Source organism: Balaenoptera borealis (genome assembly GCF_965194805.1).
Source record: "Balaenoptera borealis genome assembly, chromosome: 16".
Lineage (NCBI taxonomy): Eukaryota > Metazoa > Chordata > Mammalia > Artiodactyla > Balaenopteridae > Balaenoptera > Balaenoptera borealis.
The window spans coordinates 52,399,462-52,420,811 of NC_138872.1; the positions used below are offsets into that span (position 1 = coordinate 52,399,462).

General features: G+C 50.7%; 2 protein-coding genes across 10 annotated transcripts in view; both read left to right on the forward strand.

Annotated features, from left to right (window-relative positions):
* Positions 1 to 280: 280 nt before the first annotated feature.
* On the forward strand, positions 281 to 8,921 carry FLYWCH2 (FLYWCH family member 2). 4 transcript variants are annotated; one of them, XM_082359601.1, is made up of 4 exons: positions 1,199 to 1,430; positions 6,078 to 6,179; positions 6,963 to 7,394; positions 8,611 to 8,921. In XM_082359601.1, exons 3-4 carry the CDS (start codon positions 7,064 to 7,066, stop codon positions 8,712 to 8,714), a joined length of 435 nt encoding a protein of 144 aa, XP_082215727.1. In that variant the 5' UTR covers positions 1,199 to 1,430; positions 6,078 to 6,179; positions 6,963 to 7,063; the 3' UTR covers positions 8,715 to 8,921. The 4 variants fall into 4 exon arrangements, with proteins under 4 accessions (XP_082215729.1, XP_082215727.1, XP_082215728.1 ...); XM_082359603.1 differs by lacking the exons at positions 1,199 to 1,430; positions 6,078 to 6,179 and adding an exon at positions 281 to 302; XM_082359602.1 differs by lacking the exon at positions 6,078 to 6,179 and having other exon boundaries at positions 1,199 to 1,318.
* An 8,208-nt stretch (positions 8,922 to 17,129) lies between these two features.
* FLYWCH1 (FLYWCH-type zinc finger 1) overlaps positions 17,130 to 21,350 on the forward strand; it is a 29,609-nt gene continuing 25,388 nt past the window's right edge. For 4 of the 6 annotated variants that reach the window (XR_014235532.1, XR_014235533.1, XM_082359595.1 and 1 more), the window contains exon 1: positions 19,517 to 19,631. The gene's annotated coding sequence lies outside the window, so the exon portion shown is untranslated. Of the gene's footprint in view, positions 17,397 to 19,516; positions 19,632 to 21,350 lie in introns of those variants that run through there. The other 2 variants (XM_082359596.1, XM_082359597.1) reach the window with 2 other exon arrangements.

Consider the following 21,350-nt stretch of genomic DNA (forward strand, 5'->3'; position numbering starts at 1 on the left):
TTCATGAAGGCCTTTGAATGACCTTGAAGAATACCCAGGAAATGACCTGGCCCCTGGAGAAAGGACTGGAGGTCGGTGGAAGCCGTGTCTGCTGAACCGAGGGTGGTGATGAGGGATCTGCAGAGCCAGGGCGGCGGTGGCGGGGTGAGGCGGGGGAGGAGGGAGCTGGGAGCCTTTGTAGAGGCAGTTGCAGGTTCTGCTGATATTTGGACTTGAGGAGGAGGATACAGGAGAACGCGGGAGAACTGGAGGACACGGCAGATGCAGAAGATGCGAGAACGTGGGAAATGCCTGAAGTCCAGGTCAGACAGGCCTCATGGCACCTGGACCTGCACCTGCTGGGAGCCCAGGAGCAGCTTTAGAGCAAGAGAAAGGAGGAGAAGAAGAGGGGTGTCCGGGGAGTGGTGTTTTCTAGAGAGCAGCAGCGTCTTCACTCTGCCAACGTGAGGACGTGCAGCTAGAAGACTGGGGGCTCTAGCGGGGCAAAGGGGGGCGGGTGGAGGGCTGGGGAGGGTCGCAGTGAGCTGAGGGCCCGGGGCGCCGTGCAGGAGGGGAGGCGGGTGAGAGGCAGGGCGCGCGTCAGCTCGGAGGATGCTGGGCCACTCTGATCGCCACCCGCCAAGTGTCCAGGAAAGTAGGCCCCAGGGCCCGCAGCTCCCCGTGCGGGAGCAGTCCCGGTCTCCACCGCCCAGGGTGGTCAGAGAATCAGTGTGCAGTGACTGTGCTGTGAGTGGGGGCTAGACCGATGGGCGAAGGCCGGGATGATGGACGAGGGCTGGACCTGTGGCGAGGGAGGAGGGGAGCACCAATAACGAGGGAGGGACCAATGGCGAGGACTGGACCGAGGGTCGGGGAGGGACCAACGGCAAAAATGCTGCGCCCTCAGGGATGCTGGGCGGAGCGGAATCAGTAGCTTTGATGAGCATACTCGAAGTTCTTCCCTCTGCTCGCTCAGGAGAACAACGGAGACGATCGAGGCCTTTAAACAAATGCTGTGACTTCCTCTGCGTAGAGCCGAGGTCAAACACTGGGGGAGGTCGGGTGGTCTCAGTTAAATCCACTCCCCTTGTCCTGGGAGAGCCCCGCCCAAGACTCTAAGTCTGGCCACTTGAAGGCTGACGCTCCGCCCCCCGGGGGCCACCGCCCAATAACGGCATGGTCCTGCCCCTTCGCGAGCCCTGGCTCCGCCCCCGCGCGAGATTGGTCAGGCCGCCAGTTCTGCCCCGCGAGGGGAAGACCCGGAGAAATCGAGTTAGCCCAAGGAATGGGCCCCCCACAAGCCCTGCTGCGCATGCTCGCTCCATGACCCCAGCTTGAGGTGACTGCCCGAACCCAGGCGGGGGCCCCAGGCACGGAGGCTGAGGGACCTGCCGCGGCTCGGTCTCCGGAGAGGGAGGGCCCCGCTGCCGTCGCCGCCCGGCCGGTGCCCGGTGAGGACGGGCCCCAGCGGATCGGGGAGGGTCTCGGGTCCCTGCCGGGCTCCTCTGGGGGTCACCAAGGGCTGCTGATGCTGGGGGGGGGTGCCCCCCAGCTCTGCATCCCGGCGCTCAGGCAGCCTCCTTGTCCTTCACCAGCGATTCAGCTCTTCTCCTCGCTCGTCCTTTCCCCAACCCACCCGACCCCAGGACTGAGCCCTCACACCCCAAGTCAGGGAGTCCCACATTGGTTTGCCTTTCCTTGACCGTGTCCGCCCCGCCCAGTACTGCCCCCACCCTGCACCCATCCCCAGTCCCGTCCCATCCTTGTGGCTCTAGAGATGCTCGCAGGGATGGCAGTTGGAGGTCTGAGATGTTGGGGCGGGGGAGGCACTCCGGAGGCTTAGTCAGGAGGTGGCGGTAATGATGCGAGAGGAGAGAGGCGGGGAGCAGGGGCCATTTGGGCGCAGCATAGACAGGTCTAAGGACAAATTACAGTGGGTAAGGAGGAGTAAAAGTAACTAAGATTCCAAGCCATGGTGATTAGGGGAAAGGAGGTGCCATTACATGAAATTCCCACTTTGGGGAAGCTGTTCCCTGCACACTATAGAGTAACAGTTCTTGACCCATTCTGGGTCTTACTGCTGCTTTGAAAATCTCCCTGTAAGGATGTGTACCTGCATGTCTAAGTGGGTCCATCATCCCACCAGCAGCCCTCCAAGAACCACATGGGACAGCGATTATAGAAGGGGCATCTGTCAGTATCACTGGTAACGTGAAGACTTCACCCTTGCCTGCCTGCCTGCCTGCCTGCTCTTAAGAGCCCCTGTGAAGTTCACCACTACTCCCATTACATAGGTGAAACCAGCCCAGAGAGTGTAAGGGGTTGGCCTCTTAGCTGAGGATGCAGGTGTTGGTGGACATTGATGGTATTTCTCTCCCATAAATATGAAGGTAATGGTAATTCTGTTAATCCATCATCAGTTGCCAGGCAATGATCCTGGCTTTCTTGTTTTTTATTTTTTGGCCACACCATTTGTGGGATTTTAGTTCCCCAATCAGGGATTGAACCTGCGCCCTCGGCAGTGAGAGCGGGGAGTTCTAACCACTGGACCGCCAGGTAATTCCCATGATCCTGGCTTTCAGAACCTCACCATCAAGGGATTGGACCTCGTATTAGTTACCTACTGCTGCCATAACAAATTACCACAAATTTAGTGGATTAAAACAACACAGCTTTGTAAAAGTCATGCAGTGCTGGAGGTCAGAGGTCTGACATGGGCCTCACTGGGTTAAAATCAAGGTGTGGGCAGGGCTGTAACCCTTCCAGGGGACTATAGGAGAGACAGTCTGTTTCTTTGTCTTTTCTAGAAGCCTCCAGCATTCCTTGGCTCATATCCCCCTCCCTCCACCTTCAATGCCAGCAACATCGAATCTCTCCTCTTGCTGACCCTGCCTCCATCATCACACTGCTTTTTCTGACTCTTCTACCTACATTTCCTGCTTTTTAAGACCCTTGTCATTGTGATGGAACCACCTGGACAATCCAAGATAATCTCCTAGTTTAGTAACCTTCATGCCATCTGCAAACTTAATTCCCCCTTTGCCATATAAGGTAACATATTTACAGGTTCCAGGGATCAGGACCTAGACAGCTTTGGCGATGGGCAGCAGGGGGGCATTATTCTGCCTCCCAAGGTGTCTAAGAGGCTCCTGCCAGTTCTTAACATTGTGTGGTTTGGGGTTTACACTGAGCCATCTTACAATATCATGACAGCTGGTTAGGATAAATGGGTGACTGGAGACCCATAGCAATATCAAACCATCCGACTGGGGATGCAGGTGGAGGGTGTAAAGTGAGTGAAGTAAGGTAAACTATTAAGCCTTTTGATCTTTTTAATTCATTTCTGCTTCACTTCTAAAAATTCTGTTAACTCAATGAACTTTTATTGAGTAAAAATTTAATTTTCAAAATAGATGTTTTAGGCTTAAAATAGCTGCCTGTCAACTCCTCCATTCACATCTTAAAAATAAATTGCTAGAAGGTTAGGGATAAATCCAGAAAAGAGACTGATCCAGCCTGAGGGACTGTCCACCTCTGTACATGGAGTGGTGGAAAAACAGTTCAGCTATGAACTAGAAATTAGAAACTTCTTAAACAGAGGGCCCATGGCATCATCCATTTTTCACAAAGTATCAGAATCAAATAGGGTACTGGTAAAAAAAAAAAAAAATGTAGATTCTCAGGTCCCTCTCCAGACCCATTGAGAAAGAAGTCTGGGGGTGGAGGAGTCCAGAACTGTGCATTTTTAACAAGAATTCGGGGTGATTCTTAGGTATCATGAAGTGGGGAAACCACTGATTATAGACTTAATTTCTCTATTCTCAATACATAAGTTTTATTGAGATAATTTACATACCATGCAATTCACTCACTCACAATGTACAATTCAATGGCTTTTAGTAAATTCACCAAGTTGTGCAGCCATCACCACAATCAGTTTTAGAACTTTTTCATCACCCCAGAAACCCCATACATACTAGTATTCACTCTTCACTCTTCTGGTCCCCATCCCTCCCACCCCCAGCCCTAGACAATCACAAATCTACTTTCTGTCTCTATGGATTTTTCTACTCTATAGATTTTCTATAGACTCCAGGTCATTTTATAGAAATGGAGTGTATAATATGTGATCTTTCATGACTGGCTTCTTTCACTTAGCTAATCTTTCCAAGGTTCATCCATGTCGTGGCATGAACTTTTTAAATTATCAGATAATATTCCATTGTGTGGATACATCACATTTTATTTATTCATTTATCTGTTGATGGATATTTGGGCTGTTTCACTTTTTGGCATCTATGAATAATGCTGCTGCGAATATTCATGTACAAGTTTTTATGTAGACATCGGTTTCCATTTCTCTTGGGGATACACCTAGGAGTGGAATTGCTGGGTCATATGGTAATTCTACGTTTAACCTTTTGAGAAATCATCAGACTGTTTTCCAAAGTGGCTGCACTATTTACATCCCCACCAGCAGTGTATGAGGGTTCCATTTTCTCCTCATCCTCACCAACACTCGTTATTGTCTGGGTTTTTTGTTTTGTTTTACTAGATCCATTCTAGTAGTGTGAAATAGTATCTCATTATAGTTTGATCTGCACTTCCCTCATGACTAATGATGTTGAACATCTCGTGCTTACTAGCCACTTGTATATTTTCTTTGGAGAAAGGCCTATTCAGATCCTTTGTCCATTTTAAAATTGAGTTATTTGTCTTTTTATTACTGAGTTATGTGTTCTTTATAAATTCCAGATACAAGTCCCTTATCAGATGTATGACCTGCAAAAATGTTCTCCCATCCTATGGGCTGCCTTTTAACTCTCATGATGGTGTCCTTTGACTCACAAAAGTTTTAAATTTCGATGAAGTCAAATTTTTGTGTTTCTTTTTTGGTTACCTGTACTTTTAGTGTCATACTGAAGAAAGCTTTGCCTAATCCAAGGTCAGGAAGATTTACTCTTTTCTTTTTTTTTTAAGAGTTTTATCACTAGCTCTCATAATTAAGTCTATGATCATTTAGAGTTAATTATTTGTATATGATGTGAGAAAGGGGTCCAGCCACCTGGAGTTTCATCCCTGGACCACAGAGGTGTGGGCTGCTGGCCAGGGTTGTGCACCAGGCCAATCAGAGTGTGGGGGCAGGGTCCTGTGGGTGGGGCTTCCCACCATAACCCTTTCCTGCCCAGAGTGGTTCTCTGGGGGGGGGGGGGGGGAGGCAGTGTCTTTTCTGCTGGGCCCCATGTCCCCCCAGGTCCCAGGTACCACAATGTTGCCTGCCCTGTGGGACAGGATGGGCAGAGCTGGGAAGGAGCACATGGGAGGAGTAGGGGTTGGCTTAGCCAGGGGCTGGACCAGGGACAGGAGGGATAATGAGACATCAATCCCAGGGGTGCCTGTGGTCAGGTGACTTGCTACCAGGAAGCATTTACCTGAGGCTACACCCCCTGGAGGTGGGGGTCCTCCTCTGTCACAGTTGGGAGGTCTCTGCTTTCGTGTCTAGTTGTCAGGTCTCTGCTTTCATGTCTAGTTGACTGAGAAGGGGAGCTTGCAGGGGACAAGGCACCCCAACCATGCACTGGCCTTGCACCTCAGGCTCCTCTCATGGATGAAGGGGTCTTGGAAGACTTTGGGGTGCGGGGCATGGACACCTCAAGCCATGTGCATTGGAGGGGCCCAGAGAAACACAACGGAAAGCCAGGTTGGAGAAACAGGTCTAGGGGGTAAGAGTGTACAGGCCTTGGTGCTGCCTGAGTCCTGGACAGGGAGGGTGAGATGTCTGCCAAGGCAGCAATCTTGTTTCTGGGCTAAACTGGAAACTGAGAAAGACCCCGCCATCTGCCCACCACCCAATCACCCCCAACAGACAAAACAGCTAGCCCACACTAATGCCCCAGAGCCCTGGTCTCCAGGCCACCACTGCCCCTGTCATCCATTTTTTTCTTTCTTTTCTTTTTTTTTTGGCCATGCCGTGTGGCTTGTGGGATCTTAGTTCCCTGACCAGGGATTGAACCCGGGCCCCCGGCAGTGAAAGTGCAGAGTCCTAACCATTGGACCACCAGGGAATTCCCTGTCATCCATCCTTTCTGCTTCTCCAGACCAGAAGCCAGGGAGCCCTCAATGACAACAGATTCTCTGGACACCTCCACAGCCCTGTCCCCACTCAGCTGAGGCAGAGGCAGCACCAGCTCAGACACAAGGTCGCTGCCCTCGTGGGGCCCTGGCATCCCCTAGCACTGGGTGCCCCGGGGCCTCTTGCCTGGGATGGGGGATGGATCTAGTTGTGAATCCAGAGAGTCCCTCCTCCCAGGGCCAGGCTCCTCCTTTGGGGTCTGCAGTGTGCCAGCAGGGCCCCAGCCCATGCTCCTAGTGACACAGTGTCAGGGTGAAGGGCACCAGGCATTCTGGGAGGGTTGGTGACCTGAACTCATGTCCCCAAAGTGCTTTTCCCCAACGCCTGGTGCTCAGGAAGACCGGTTCCTGTTATCCTGGACGAGGTACCCCAGGTGCTGTGCGGGGCGGGCTCTGGACCCACCTCGACTGGACTCCCAGCTCTGCCTTCATGGCTGCATGCCTCAGTGTCCTCATCTGTAACCTGGGTCAATGAGAAAGATCAACTTTCATAACGTGGGGCTGAAGGTTAAATGGAAAAACCTGTGGAAGCACTTCACCCCGTGCTCAGCACCTGTGGGCCTGGATTCCTAGTAACTCACAGCTGTCAGCACCTTGGTCACCCCAGTAGCCCCTTGAGAGCCCTGTTTTGGGCACATTTTGTAGATGGGAAAGTGAGGTTTGGCTGGGGGAGGTGACGGACTCAAGGCTACCAGGAGAGTAGAAGCACCAGCCCAGGGTTCTCTGGCTCCATTCAGGTCCTTCCCCGGGGGCACCGAGGCAGCCCCATCTGCCCCAACCTCCAGCCCAGATTCTTCCTGAACCCAGGCCTAAGGGCACCTCCACTAATGGGATTTTGCCTCCTGCCTTAGGACGGAGCCCTTGGACTGCTGGGTTCCTTCCAGGGAGGTGGAGGAGAAATCCATCTGCTGGGGCCTGAGCGTGGCCTGGGGGCCAGGCCATCGTTCCCGGAATGCCCCTGCCCGAGCCCAGTGAGCAGGAGGGCGAGAGCGTGAAGGCCAGCCAGGAGCCCTCTCCTGAGCCCCCTGAGCCGGGCACAGATGTCATCCCCGCAGCCCCCAGGAAGCCCAGGAAGTTCTCCAAACTGGTGCTGCTGACGGCCTCCAAGGACAGTGCCAAAGTGGCGGGGGCCAAGCGCAAAGGAGTGCACTGCATCATGTCCCTGGGGGTGCCCGGCCCTGCCACCCTTGCCAAAGCCCTCCTCAAAATCCATCCCGAGGCTCAGCGGGCCATCGAGGCCGCCCCCCAGGAGCCTGAGCAAAAACGCAGCAAGCTGGACACAGGTGAGGCCCCAGACCAGCAAGCAGGGCGAGAGCAGGACCTTCCTGGGGCCGAAGTCCCCTGTCACCTGAGCAGCCAGGGGGACAGCAGGCTCGGCTGGCTCAGGGGAGTATGTGTGTGCTGTGAACATTTCTGCGTGCATCTGTCTACATTATCTCAGTGTGAATCTCTGCGTGTCTGTAGGCCTCCGTGTGTGTGTGTGTGTGTGTGTGTGTGTGTGTGTGTGTGTGTGCATGTTTCTCTAAGGTTCTGTCTCCCTATGTGTGTATTTGCCTAGGAGAGTAAGTTTGTGTGGGTTTTTGTATGTCTGTGTTCCTGGGCCTATTTCTCTCCGTGTCTACTCTTATGTGTTTACCTATTTATGTCTTTTTCATGAGATGGGGGCATCCCCAGCCACAGGCCTAGAGTTCTCAGGCAACCTGAGGGACACCTCAGGCTCCATCGCCTGCTGGAGTCAGGGACCCTGGAGCCTGGAGGCCCCTCTGCAGTGGGCCTGGCTCACCCTTGAGCCCTTCCACTGGCCTGTTCTGCTCCAAGTGCCTCCTCATGTCCACCTGCCTCTGCCCAGTGCAGAGAGGGTTCTGTCCTCACGACCTGTGTGGAGGCAGGGCTCAGAAGGGCCAAGTCACCACCCTGAGGCCACCAGCTAGCTCACTGGAAAGGATGGGGGGGCCCCCTCTGGCTCAGAGCCCATTCTTCCAGCTGAGCTGGGTGGGACAGGCCATTTCTACCCCACCGGAGACCTCTGCTCACTTCTCAGATCAGGTGGGCTCTGGGGCCATATGGACCCCACCCCATATGGCACCTTTGTGAGAATCAGGACAAAGTCACCCTTCCTCAGATGGAGAGATGAAGAACGGAACAAGGGCTGCAGCTCGGCCCCATGGGCTCCCCTGGGCAGGTGCTCATGGGCAGTCAACACCTCTCAACCTGCCCCTCCGTCTTTACCTCCAGACCTGTCCACAGCCCTCTCCACCTCCTGCCCCATCCTGGGCCAGGCAGTGGGGAGGGAGCAGCAGCTTCCTGATGCTCAGCCCAGATTTGGCCCAAAGTTTCCTGGAAACAGCCTCTGTGTCCCTGGGCCAGTGGCCTTTGGGAGCATGTCTCTGGAGTCAGCAATCCCCATCCCTGCTCTGGCAGCTGGGACCCCCAGGTTTGCCCCCCACCCCTTCCCCCTTTTCCTTTGACAACAGCCTGACCCACACCCTTCTCTTCCAGACGGGAAAGAAGACGGAAGGTTGGCAGGACAGCCTGCCCCCAGTCCCTTGGTGGATGGGGAGGAGTCCACCATGGGCCCCATCGTGTCCAGGGAGGACCCGTAGCCCGGTTCCTGACAACCGAGGGTGCGATCTGGCTGGGTCAGTGAACTTGGCTGCAACTTCTACACGTTCCACTGGGCTTCTGCCTGGGGCCCAGCCGCTGACTGATTTTCACTTTCAACATTGTAATCTTTTTCTGATCAAGCATAATTTACTTTTGTAAGCAGAAAAAATAAAATAAAAAGAGAATAAAAGAAGCTGTACACTAGATCCCACCATGGATAGGTTTTTAAAATTCCATGATTCTGGGTCCTTTGAGGTCCCAGCTCCAACCCCCACCCCCCTGCTCCTGGGCCTCCCCAACCCTCACCAGCCCTTACCTTGCCCTGCTCCAGGGCTTCCTGGCCTGGGCCATCTCTCAGGCCCAGGAGGGCTCTCCAGTGGCCTCCATCCCCCAGGGCCTCACACCCTGGGCCTCCTCAGCCTGGAAAACCCGACCACTGACTCAGAGACTAGGTGGAGTCTCTGAGGTTTTCACTTTCTGCTGCCTTTGGTGTCCAGCCCTGAACCCCTGGGAAGCCGATCCTGCCCCTCTCTGGCTCTCCTTCCAGGGCCAGTTCCCAGGAGGCCTCAGCCTGCTTCTTCCTGCTGGACCCTCAGAAAGGCCACCTCCTCCAGGGAGTCACACAGGACTGACAGCCTCTGTGCACAGGGACCCTGATGTCCATGGCAGCCCAAGGTTCTGCTGAGGAGGTGAGCCTGCGGTGTGAGGGGGCACGCCTGACAGAAGTGTATTGTGCCCCTGCCGTGTTCCTTCTGGGTGGTTTGGGGGCTGAGGGAGATTCCTGGGAGCCTGAGCCCCTCCTCAGGTCCCCTGGGTGCTGCCCTGCTGGAGGAAAAGATGAAGAAACACCGTTCCCCTCCTTCAACAATAAGTTGGGGTCCCCTGAGAAAAGGCATTGGCCTCAAGTTGCTTCAGCCCACGTGGTCCTCATCATTTGAAAACTGCCTTTGGGCAAAAGGAAATGGATTATTTTTTAAAAGTAGAGTTTAGAGGACTTACGTTTTCAAACATTTTCCAAATTTAATCAGTATCTGTTGACTCCCTCTTGGGAAAAGTGAGTTACGCAGCACATCCTCAGTGCCCAACTCTCCATTTTGCTGTGATTTTTATAGCATGGTTGTCTGTAACATTTATATTCTGTAACCATAACTTTAAAAGTTCTTTTGTCTGAATTCTATATTTAAATAGATTCCCATCCCCCACAAGATTTCTCCTTTCCTGAGGCTCTGAGTCATCCTGGAGGGCTGGTTCTGTCAGTTGAGGAGACCGCCTGAGGGCTTGCTCTGGTTTAACATTTGGTAGTGGAGGAGGCATGGAGTAGAGGAGGTGGGGAGAGGGGCCGGCCAGCCTCGACCCCTGCCACTCAGCCTGGACTCCAGGCAGTCCTGGCCTGGGCAGGGTCACTGCGGGTGTCCACTCCCCTGCATTTTGCTGTGGCACCATCGACCCCTTCCGCAGCTGCCATGGGAGCCTGGGGTGGGGGTGGCACTCGGGTCCCCAGTGAGGGGGCCTGGTTGACTAGGTGGCCCCCGGAGGCTGGGTGGGGGCACACGAAGGGTGCACCTCCCTCCGGGGGCTCAAGCGGCCTATGGTGCCTGTCATCTGCCTGGAGGGTGGGAAGCACTGCCAAGCCAGGCAGGGAGCTCATACACTGGATCCGGAGGTGTTAAGCTTTTCTTATTTTTTAAATTTTGAAACATTTCGAACTCCCATAAAAGTTGAAGGAGCATGCAGGGAGCACCACGTATCCCTCACCTAGATTCACCCTCCCTCTCCCTCCCAGTCCTGCCGCTTTCTTGCCCCTTCACTTCTTGAGGACCTTAATGTCTGCCCAGAGCAGGGTACACAGGACCTAGTGGTAAACAGGTAACAGCCCCAGCCTCCTAGAGGTAGACAGGAGACACAGAACTTCCTGCTGATGAGTGCATGAAATCTGGGGCTAAGGGCTGCCCAGGAGAGGACCAGGAGCTCCTCAGCATATGACAGGGGCCTGAGGAAGCCCCGTGGAGGGAGCTGAAAGGTGAAGAGGGTGGGCTTGGGAGGAGCAAGCCCAGACAGAGTAGGACAGGAGGCCACGAGGCAGGAATGGTTGGCAGAGGCTACTGGCCCAGGGCCTTGCGGCCACAGGTGGGTTCCAGGCTCATCACGGGTAGTAGGAGGTTGGGACGGATTTATGAAGAGGAGGAATGTGGTCAGTGTCGTTTTACAAAACTCCCCTGGTGCCCTAAGGAGAACAGACTGGAGGGGGTCCAAAGTGGGAGCGGAGAGGCTGGTGAGGGCACCACCACAGCCCGGGGGAGAGAAAAGGGAGGGGAGATGGGAGATGCTAGAAGGGGAAGGAGAAGGGCTCAGTGATGGGTGGTCTCTTTCGGGGGACAGGGTTTGAGGGAGGACTGGCCTGCCCAGCCCGGGATGACAGTGCCACCCACCAGGAGGAGAATCCAAGGGGAGAAGGGAGCTGGGGGGCAAGTGGCCCTTCCAGTTCACACAGTTGGCATCCTGCTGGACGGGTGTGTTCCTGTCGGTCATGAGTGGTTCCCACCAGTGTCAACGGAGCAGAAAACCCTCAGAAGTGGCAGATTGATACCAGTTCTGGGTCTCTGCACTCAGTGAGTGGGTGGGTAGGGGCATTAATTATGATGGGGATAAAAAGTAAATAGGATGACTACTGTACACTTATTTTTTAAGTATTTATTTATTTGGCTGCACCGGGTCTTAGTTGCGGCACATGGGCTTCTTAGTTGTGAGTTGTGGCATGAATGTGGGATCTAGTTCCCCGACAGGGATAGAACCCGGTATCCCTGCATTGGGAGCGCAGCGTCTTATCCACTACGCCACAAGGAAAGTCCCTACACTTACTTTTTAAAAATATCTTGCATTGGTCTTTCCTTCAAGCTAAAAAAAAAAAAAAAAAAAAAGGTAATTCATGGTCATGAAAATAAACAGAAAATACTGATTATGAAAAAATATTACAAAATCTACAGTAATTCCACCATCTAGAGATAAGTCTATGATAAATTATTTTATATTCAGAAAATTGGGGTGATAAAGTGCCTTTTTTTGTTTTTTTGCCGCACTGCGTGACTTGCGGGATTTTAGTTCCGGACCAGGGATCGAACCCGGACCCCGGCAATGAAAGCACGGAGTCCTAACCACTGGACCACCAGGGAATTCCCTATTTTTTTTTTCTAAATGTATTACAAATGTCTCTCCAGCGTCCATTTTACAACGTACCACTACAGGGGTGGGTGATCATTTATCCAACCAGTCCTGATTGTTGGACGTATCCCAATTGTTTCTAGGTTGGTAACAATCCTTTCAAAAGCCTTGGGTGAGATTCCTGCACACGGGGTGGACACAGCCACTATCATTCCACCCGCGGCCCGTGAATACCCGGCTCTCAGGTATCCTTGGCAACATCCGGTAATATCATTAAGAAGAAAATATTGATAACGCCCCTCGCTTCATCTTGTGTGCACAACCTCTGCGTGTTTTTTCCTGGGGGTTGCATTTTCCTTGGTTAGCTTGGAGAGCTGGTCCAGGCACGTCCCCCCCCCCGCCCCCCCCCCCCCGTAACCCCCGCCGCCTCCAGGCTCAATGTGGCTGATTCTCCTGGAGGCCGGGAGGAGGCGCGCGCGGACGCCGTCAGGCCCAGCAGATTCCGGACGCCCACCCAGGCCCTTTGAGGCCCGGGCACCGGCTCTAACTTGCCTTCTGCAGGGGCCAGGGAGGATTCCTCAGTGACAATCCGGCAGATGGCCGGCTATCCGAAGAATGCGGGTGAGATCCTTACTCCTTGTCATCCTCAAACAGACACTCCAACACAAGTCGCAGCCCCTCCTCCTCCCTGTCTGATTGCCCCACAGCAAGTACCTCTTCTAAGAGACCATATGACTCATTGTTTATTATTATCTATTGCTTCTCCCCAACCCACCCCCCTTAACGTAAGCTCAACGCCACCACGGCAGGGGTCTTTGTGGACTTGGGCCCCTAAGGTGCCCAGGGTGGAGACCTGGCAGGGGAGCGGGCGGAGAGGCGCAGGGTGCGGATGGGGTACGGCACTCGGAGCCCAGGCAGGGGCAGAGGTGCGGGGACCCAGAGCGCGCAGTCGGAGTTGGGCGGAGCGTAGGTGCGAGAGGAAGGCACGGAGGATGAGGCAGTGGGAGGTGGAGGACTGAAAACAAGGATGGGAAAGGGGGCGGGAGAACGCGGGAAGGAGGGGATTCGACGGAGGATGCGGAGAATGTGGAAATGCGGAGCGGGCGGGGGACCAGGGCAGGAGGGCCCCATGGGACCTGGACCTGCACCTGCCTGGAGCCCAGGGGCAGGGGGGCGGCGGGGACTTCCAGCAGCAGCTTTAGAGCGACAGGAGGAAGGCGGAGGGGAGGGGTGTCAGGGTAGTGGCGTTTTCTAGAGAGGAGCAGCGTCTTCACTCTGCCAACTGGGAGACTGGGGGCTCCGGCTGGCCAAAGCGGGGCGGGCGGAGGGAGGAGCCCGCGGGGCTGCGGAGGGTCGCGGTGAGCGGAGGGCCTGGGGCGCCCTGCAGGAGGGGAGGCAGGGGCGTCGTCGCGCCTGGACAGGAGGCAGGGCGGGTGTCCGCTCGGAGGATGCTGGGCCGCTCCGGTCGCCACCCGCCAAGTGTCCAGGAAAGCAGCCCCCAGGCCCCGCAGCTCCCCGCGCCAGAGCAATCCCGGTCCCCACCGCGCAGGGTGATCAGAGAATAAGTGTGCAGTGATCGTGCGCTGTGAGTGGGGGCTGGACCGATGGGCGAGGGCTGGATAGATGGGCAAGGGTTGGACCAGTGCAGAAAAAGATGCTTTCCCCTCACGGAATCCCCTCAAAGAGGCAGATTTTTTTTTTTTTTTTGTCTGACGTTTTATTTTTGACATAATTTCACACCTACAGAAAAACTGCAAGTGTACAAAGCATTCCCATATACTTTTCACCCAGGTTCCCCAAAAGTTAGGAATGAAGCCAGCCACAGCAGCAACAGTGAAATTTAGAAACGTGTCCACAACTTCTGAGCCCGCGTGCCGCAACTACTGAAGCCCGCGCGCCTAGAGACCGTGCTCCGCAACAAGAGAAGCCACCACGATGAGAAGCCCACACAGCACAATGAAGCGTGGCCCCCGCTCGCCACTAGAGAAAGCCCTCACGCAGCAACGAAGACCCAACGCAGCCAAAACTAAATTAATTAATTTTAAAAATGCTTAAAAATTTTTTTTTTCTTCAAATTGAGTTTGAGGATTCTTCTGGTTAGAAATTCTATATCGGATCATGTGATCTGAAAAACGTTTAAATGTTTCCCCTGAATTTATATGATGTATTATGATGGAAAAAAATGAGATCTGGGCATCTTATAAAATACATTTGTCTATTAAAAAAAAAGAAACTAGTGTCTAATAGGAAAATAACTAAACTATGTAGCCAGCCATATGTAAATAGGGTTATAATATTGGGGGGGGGAGTTTTACAATATACAGTTAGGTGGAAAAAGCAGGAATACTTGAAAATAATTGCCATGGAGTGTGTTTGCAATGATGTAAAATTTAAAAGAGAGATTCATTTTCAAAAAGATTGACAAGAAAGATGACAACTGGAAACTCAAGGGACCCAAAACAAAATGGAAAGAACGAAGTTGGAGAATTCACACTCTCTGATTTCAAAATTTACCGCAAAGCAACAGTAATTGAGTCAGTGTGGTGCTGGCACAAAATAAACACAGACCCATGGTTAGAATTGAGAGTCCAGAAATAAACCCTCACATTTATGGTTAATTGTTTTTCAACAGGGGAGCCAAAATAATCACAGAGAGGAAAGAACAGTCTTTTCAACAAATGGCACAACTCAGATATCCATATGCAAAAGAATGAAATCAGAGCCCTACTTTGCCCATTAAAAAAAAAAAAAAAAAAAAAAAGACACAACTCAAAATGGGTCTAAGTCCCAAATGTAAGAACTAAACTATAAAACTTTTTAGAATACATACAGGTAAATCTTTGTGAACTTGGATTAGGCAGTGATTTCTTAGATGTGACATCAAAAGCACAAACAACAAAAGAAAAAACAGATAAATTGGACATCATCAAAATTAAGAACTTTTGTGCTTCAAAGGACACCATCTTAACTGGGAGCAATAAAGTGAAAAGACAACCCACAGAATGGGAGAAAGTTTTTGTAAATCATATATCTAACAACGGACATGTATCTAGAATATAAATATAAAGAATTTTTAGTCTTAATAATGACAACTCAATTTTAAAATGGGCAAAGGATCTGAATAGACATTTCTCCAAAGAAGATATGCAAATGTCAAATAAGCACTTGAGAAGAGGATCAACATCATTAGCCATCAGGGAAATGCAAATCAAAACCACAGTGAAATGCCACTTCATATCCATTAGCATGGTTATAATCAGAAAAACCGATAATAACAACTGCTGACAGGGATGTGGAGAAATTGGAACCCTTACACACTGCTGGTGAGAATGTAAAATGGAGCAGACCCTGTGGAAAACAATCTAGCAATTCCTCAAACGGTTAAACATCGACCCAGCAAATCCAATCCCAGGTGTATCCCCAAAAGAATTGAAAACATCTGTCCACACAAATTTGCACATAATGTTCACAGCAGCATTAGTCATAGTAGCCAAAAAGTGGAAACAATGCAAACGTCAGTCAACAGATGAATGGATAAACAAATTGGGGTATATCCATACAGTGCAATACTATTTGATGATAAAAAGAATGAAATACTACTGGCATGCTACAACATGGATGGACTCTGAAAACACTATGCTAAGTGAAAGAAGCCAGACACAGAAGATATATGATTGTATGATTCCATTTAAATGAAATGTCCAGAATATACAAATCTATAGATACAGAAAGATTAATAGTTGCTTAGCATGGGAGGATGGGGGACTTGGGGGTGATCGCTAAAGGTTTCTTTTGGAGTGATGAAATTGTTCTAAAACTGAGTGTGGTGACGTCCGCATCTCTGTGAATCTATTAAAAACCATTCAATTGGTACACTTTAAATGGGTGAACTGTATGGTATGTGAGTTATAGCCAATAAATCTGTTACCAAAAGATACAATAATAAATCCTTTATGTGTTAGCATAACAAATTTTTATGAAAATCACTATATTTTCCAAAACAAAGAAATTTTATGAGAATGGCATAGTTCTACTTTTTTTTTTTTTTTTTTGCAAATCTCTTTAATGTAGGCTTAATGGAGGACTACAGGTTCTCATCTGTGCTTTGGCATTCAACCTGTTACACGTCATGTAAACTTTGGAATATCCCACAGGGACTTCCAGGAACCCCAGACTACACTTTGAGGACCATTTGTCTATTGTAAAATTCATATTTTTCCTCTTGCAATTAATAAATGTATTGTGGGGAAATATGTACTTTGGGAATATGTAAATACTAGTTCCTTGTTAAACTTTCACCCTCCGGTCTTAGCGGCCACTGATAATTTTTGCCCGAATCAATTACTACTTAACGATGGTCGCCAAAGGGTGATTTTCCGCATCCTTCCTTCTGCATTTATTAGTTGGCATTCTACTGTAAGAGCTTTCCCATCTCCCCATTTACTTATTTACATCACTATCGATCATGGCTTCTTATTTTACTCAGTTATAATCTGTTATTATCATTATTTAGTTTGAATCAAATTGGCCCAGCTTTGGGGTAGGTCATTTTAAAGTTTCTATGAAGTCCATAGGAAATTTCCTTCCGCTGGCTAACGAAAGTGACGGGCCTAATGATGCATTTAAATGATCGCTTCCGTAGTAAGTCAGAAAGAGAAAAACAAATATCGTATATTAACGCATATACGTGGAACCTAGAAAAATGGCACAGATGAAACGGTTTGCCTGGCAGAAATAGAGACACAGATGTAGAGAACAAACGTATGGACACCAAGGGGGGAAAGTGGCAGAGGGGTGGGGGGGTGGTGGTGGTGGAATGAATTGGGAGATTGGGATTGACATATATACACTAATATGTATAAAACAGATAACTAATAAGAACCTGCTGTATAAAAAATAAATAAAATAAAAATTTTTTAAAAATGACCGCTTCCGCTCAGTGAGCTCAGAGTCAAATCCTGGATCAGGTCTTGGGGTCTCAAGCCCCCCAACTCTCTTCTCGGAGGGTCCACCGCCCCGGAGGCCCTCCTCCCCGCCCCCAAACCCGCCGTCCAAGCCTCAGGTCAGATCAAAGCTCGGTCCCCGGCTGCCGCCGCCCAATCCTGGGCTTGCCCCGCCTCTTTCTCCAGCCCTGGCCCCGCCTCCCAGGGCCGATTGGTCCGGCCGCCAGCTAGGCACCGCGCACGGAAGACCCGGAGAAGAGGAGTTTGCCCAAAGAATGGGCTTCCCGCGGCCCCGCTGCGCATGCTTGCTAGGAACCCTCTAGTGCGCTCCTAGAGGCCGGCTTCCCCGCGGGGCGGTGCGCGCTCCCTACGGCCAGCGGGGCGGCGCGCGCGGCACGGGGCTCGCTCCCGAGAGGGCAGGTGGGGGCGGGGATTGGGCACCCGGGTTGCGGTGGCCGGAGGGGCCTGGGCCGCGAGGTCGGCGCCTGTGGCTGCGGCGGCCCGAGGCCAGAGGACCCGCCGCGGCTCGGTCTCCGGAGAGGGAGGGCCCCGCTGCCGTCGCCGCCCGGCCGGTGCCCGGTGAGGACGGGCCCCAGCGGGTCAGGGAGGGTCTCGGGTCACTCGGCGTGGCCGCGCCCCCAGCTGGGCTCTCCCGGGGGTCCCCAGGACTGCTGATGCTGAGGAGGGGGGTGTCCCCGGACTCTGCGTCCCGGCGCTCAGGCCGCCTCCTTGTCCTTCACCTGCGATTCGCAGCCTCCTTTCCCCTCGCTCCTCCTCACCCCCCTCCACCCACCCGACCCTGGGACTGAGCCCTGACACCCCAAGTCAGAGAGCCCCACATGGGTTTGCCTTTCCTTGACCGTGTCCGCTCCACCCAGTACTGCCCCCGCCCTGGCATCCACCCCAGCCCCATCCAGTCTTTGTGCCTCTGGAGGTCCCAGTGACCTTGCACTTTTTGCTGTTGTTACACCTGCTTCCACTGCTGAATATGTAGATTACCTGTTGGGGCTTTCAAACTTTTCTGACTCAACCTACAGTGAGAAATATATTTTACACGCCTGTAGATGCAGATTACTGAGCGATAAGTTTAAAGGGAGATTTTTAGCCCAACCTCACATGACGCAGCCAGATCTACTCTACGTGGGTTCTAATTCCAACCTATCCTATCCTGTCCTGTCCTGTCCTATTCTATTCTGTTCTTTCCATTCCAAAAGTCTGTTGCTAACCCATTAAACTGATTTCAGGACCTAATGAGTCTGACCACAGTTTGAAGCCCTTGCTTTAACGACCAGTCTTTCACTTCCGTTACCCCTTGCCTTTGGAGGATGCAGAGGTCTAATAACAGATAATCACGTGTAAACTTCAATTCCAAAGAAAGGGTATATTTTTATTATTTTGACATTAATGCTTTTCGGGGCCAAAATCATCTCCAGGACTTGGTGCGATTCAGGCAGGTTTACCTTGTTCCTCTTCCCAAAAGCTCCTAGTCGGACTTGGGGAAAAGTTTGTATGTGGAGGCTAGATTATAGAGCGTTTATAACGGAGACGGACACTACTTTTATTGGAGAGGGAAATGTTTCAGCTTTAGGAACTCAGCACTGCGTAGGGAGAATCGGAACAGCCGGATGCCGGGCAGAAAAGCCATTTAGGAGGTGGTGGGTATCGAAGCCCTGAGGTAATGTGGGGTGGGAAGGCGTGGAAGATGGTGTGACCAGGTGCCCAGAGATGTGAGGACGAATTAGGGCTGATATGGGAGGCGTGGAAATAGCCACGATTGTGCTCTAGGGGGGTTGGGGGATCTGGGGCTGCAAGTACTATTAGCTGGAATCTCCCTTTCTGTGTCCTCTGCCTCTAAGTTGCTTTGGAGCAGTGGTTCTCAAGGGACATGCAGCAATGTTGGTTGTCAGGATTTGGTGGCTGCTACTGGCATCTCGCAGGCAGAGGCCAGGGATGCTGCTAAACATCCTTCATTTCACGGGACAACCCCCCACAACAAAGAATTATCTGGTACAAAATGTCAGTGGTGCCGAGGTTGAGAAGCCCTGCTTTGGAATAGAAATTTTATTTTATTTAATTTTATTTATTTATTTTTGGCTGCCTTGGGTCTTCATTGCTGCGGGCGGGCTTTCTCTAGTTGCGGTGAGCAGGGGCTACTCTTTGTTGCGGTGCGCCGGCTTCTCATTGCAGTGGCTTCTCTTGTTGTGGAGCACCGGCTCTAGGCACGTGGGTTCAGTAGTTGTGGCGCACGGGCTTAGTTGCTCCGTGGCATGTGGGATCTTCCTGGACCAGGGCTCAAACCCTGTCCCCTGCACTGGCAGGCGGATTCCTAACCACTGCGCCACCAGGAAAGTCCCTGGAATAGAATTCTTAATCTTTAGGGAGATCACTGCCACTTTCACCTCTCCCAAGACTAATGCCTGTATGCACACTCAGAGACTTTGCACATAATGGTAGGAGGGTCCATGAGCCAATCAGTGTGCACCTCTAATTTTCATAGCTTGCTGGGGGTGGGGGGCGGGGCAGCTTTTGGAATCATCCAGGAGCTTTTTCAAACATCAAGATATTCGCTCCTCCCCCTTCCACTATTCAGAACCTCTGCTGGGCCTGGACAAAGTATTCCTTGTTCTTACATGATGATTCACAGTTTATGGAAGAATTTCACATACAGTGTCTCATTTGTCACTTTTCCTGTTTCACAGATGAAATCAGCCCAGAGAAGTGATGGGATTTGCCCCAGTTCTCCCACCCAGCAAGTCAGCGCTAACGACGGGTGTTGGCGGACAGTGATGGTGGTTCTCACTCTTGTGTACGAAGGTAATTCTGTTGATCCGCCATCAGCTGCTGAGCAAGGCTCTGCCTTTCAGGATCTTAGGGCTTGGACCTACTGGTGTCTGAGAGGCACCTGACAGTTTGTAATATTGTGTGTGTCTTGGGTGTTGGGTTTATTAGAGCAGGCAGTCTGAGTATCGCACTCAGATTGCTCTGTACCTCAATTTTGGGGGGAGGAGAAGCAGCATAAGAGAGTGACCAACTGTAAACTGTGAGGCTCTCCTACTTTCCATTTACATCTGCCTGACTTAAAAATATTCTAGCCAACTCAATAAATCTTTACTGAGTAAAAATGGAATATTATGAAAAAACACATTAGGGCCCAAATATTTACCTCAAAACAATGATCATCCAAAAATTAAAAAATACATTTAAATCCACCTAGAACAAATATATAAATGTATTGCAAATAGAAGTTTCATAAAATAATGCTCACTTCTGTTACACACAATGCAGATTGGTTATTTCCTATGTAATTTTTTAAATTGCTGCCTGGAACCCAAAGATTATAAGACCAATGACCAGGGAGATTTGAAAAGCAGAGGCTTAGACCAAAACAAAGAAAATAAAACTCTTTCATACAGATACTAAATGAACACGTGTGCAAGCTTTTACTTAACTCATCAATCGAGGAACCGGTAAGATCTTACAACCAGTTTGCAGGAGAATCCAAAAAAGATTCTGAAAGACTGTAGATTAGGAATATTAACATGAATGTGCAAATGGAGGCAAAACCGGAGAAATTACTTACTTATCTGTATTTATTTACATGGCAAGAAAGAGAGAACATGTCTACAGAATAGAATTATTTTACCTTGTTCCGTTATCTGTGCAGAGTTGCAGAAGTAGCTCAAAGGCAACAACAGGCTAGAATCGTATAACCTGAAAGGCTGTGTTCTAGACAAAACCCAGTTCTCCATTGAAACACAAATTTTCCCTACGGCCTCATAATCTCAATGAAAGATATTTTTTGCATGAAATAAGGCTGGTCCAGTAAGATTGGGCCTGATTATTTACATAGGTGCAGCAGGCATGCTAATTCACCTCGTAGGCTTTCTTGAGTTTGTTTTGCTGGAAGTCTCTGTGAGGAACCTCAGACTGGATTTTTAAAAGTCTGGTATTTGTTATCCCAAGGTACTAAAGCCGTGCCCAACGAGCTTTCTCCCCCAGATTTCACCTGTACTACTTAAAATTTGGACAAATTCCACTCTTCTTGAGGTCCCCAAAATATCTTAAGGTGTCTGAAACTTGTTAACTTGGTATTAAAGGATCCTTTAAGAGGATGCAATCATGACTCTTCCACCGATATAAAATAAATAAATGTTAATGATTCTGTTTAATGCATTAATGAGGGAACCTGTACAGTGTGACAGATTAAACGAGGTGATGTATGTGAAACACTTCATGTGTTGCCCTGCATAAAGAAAACCTCAAATCCTTATTAAGTTGGTCACTTAGCCTCTGGCCACCTAACCTCAAGGGCATCTATTCCAGTGTTTCTCAAAGCCAAGTCCGTGATCCACCAGAACCAGAGTCTCAGGGGGTGCTTGTTAAAAATCCAGATTCTTGAATTTTGCTCCAGACTCACCATCAGAATTTTGGATGGGAAATCCAGGCATCTGATTTTTTTTTTTTTTTTTTTAATATCAGAGAAAGGTTTATTGCAGGGCCAAGCAAGGAGAATGGGTGGCTCGTGCTCAAAAA

What these genes read in the sequence shown, in the direction of transcription:
- FLYWCH2 (XM_082359603.1), top strand. Translation starts at nt 7,064, where the DNA reads ATGCCCCTGCCCGAGCCCAGTGAGCAGGAGGGCGAGAGCGTGAAGGCC. An exon ending in ACGCAGCAAGCTGGACACAG is followed by an intron (nt 7,395 to 8,610) that starts GTGAGGCCCCAG and finishes CTTCTCTTCCAG; the next exon opens with ACGGGAAAGAAGACGGAAGG.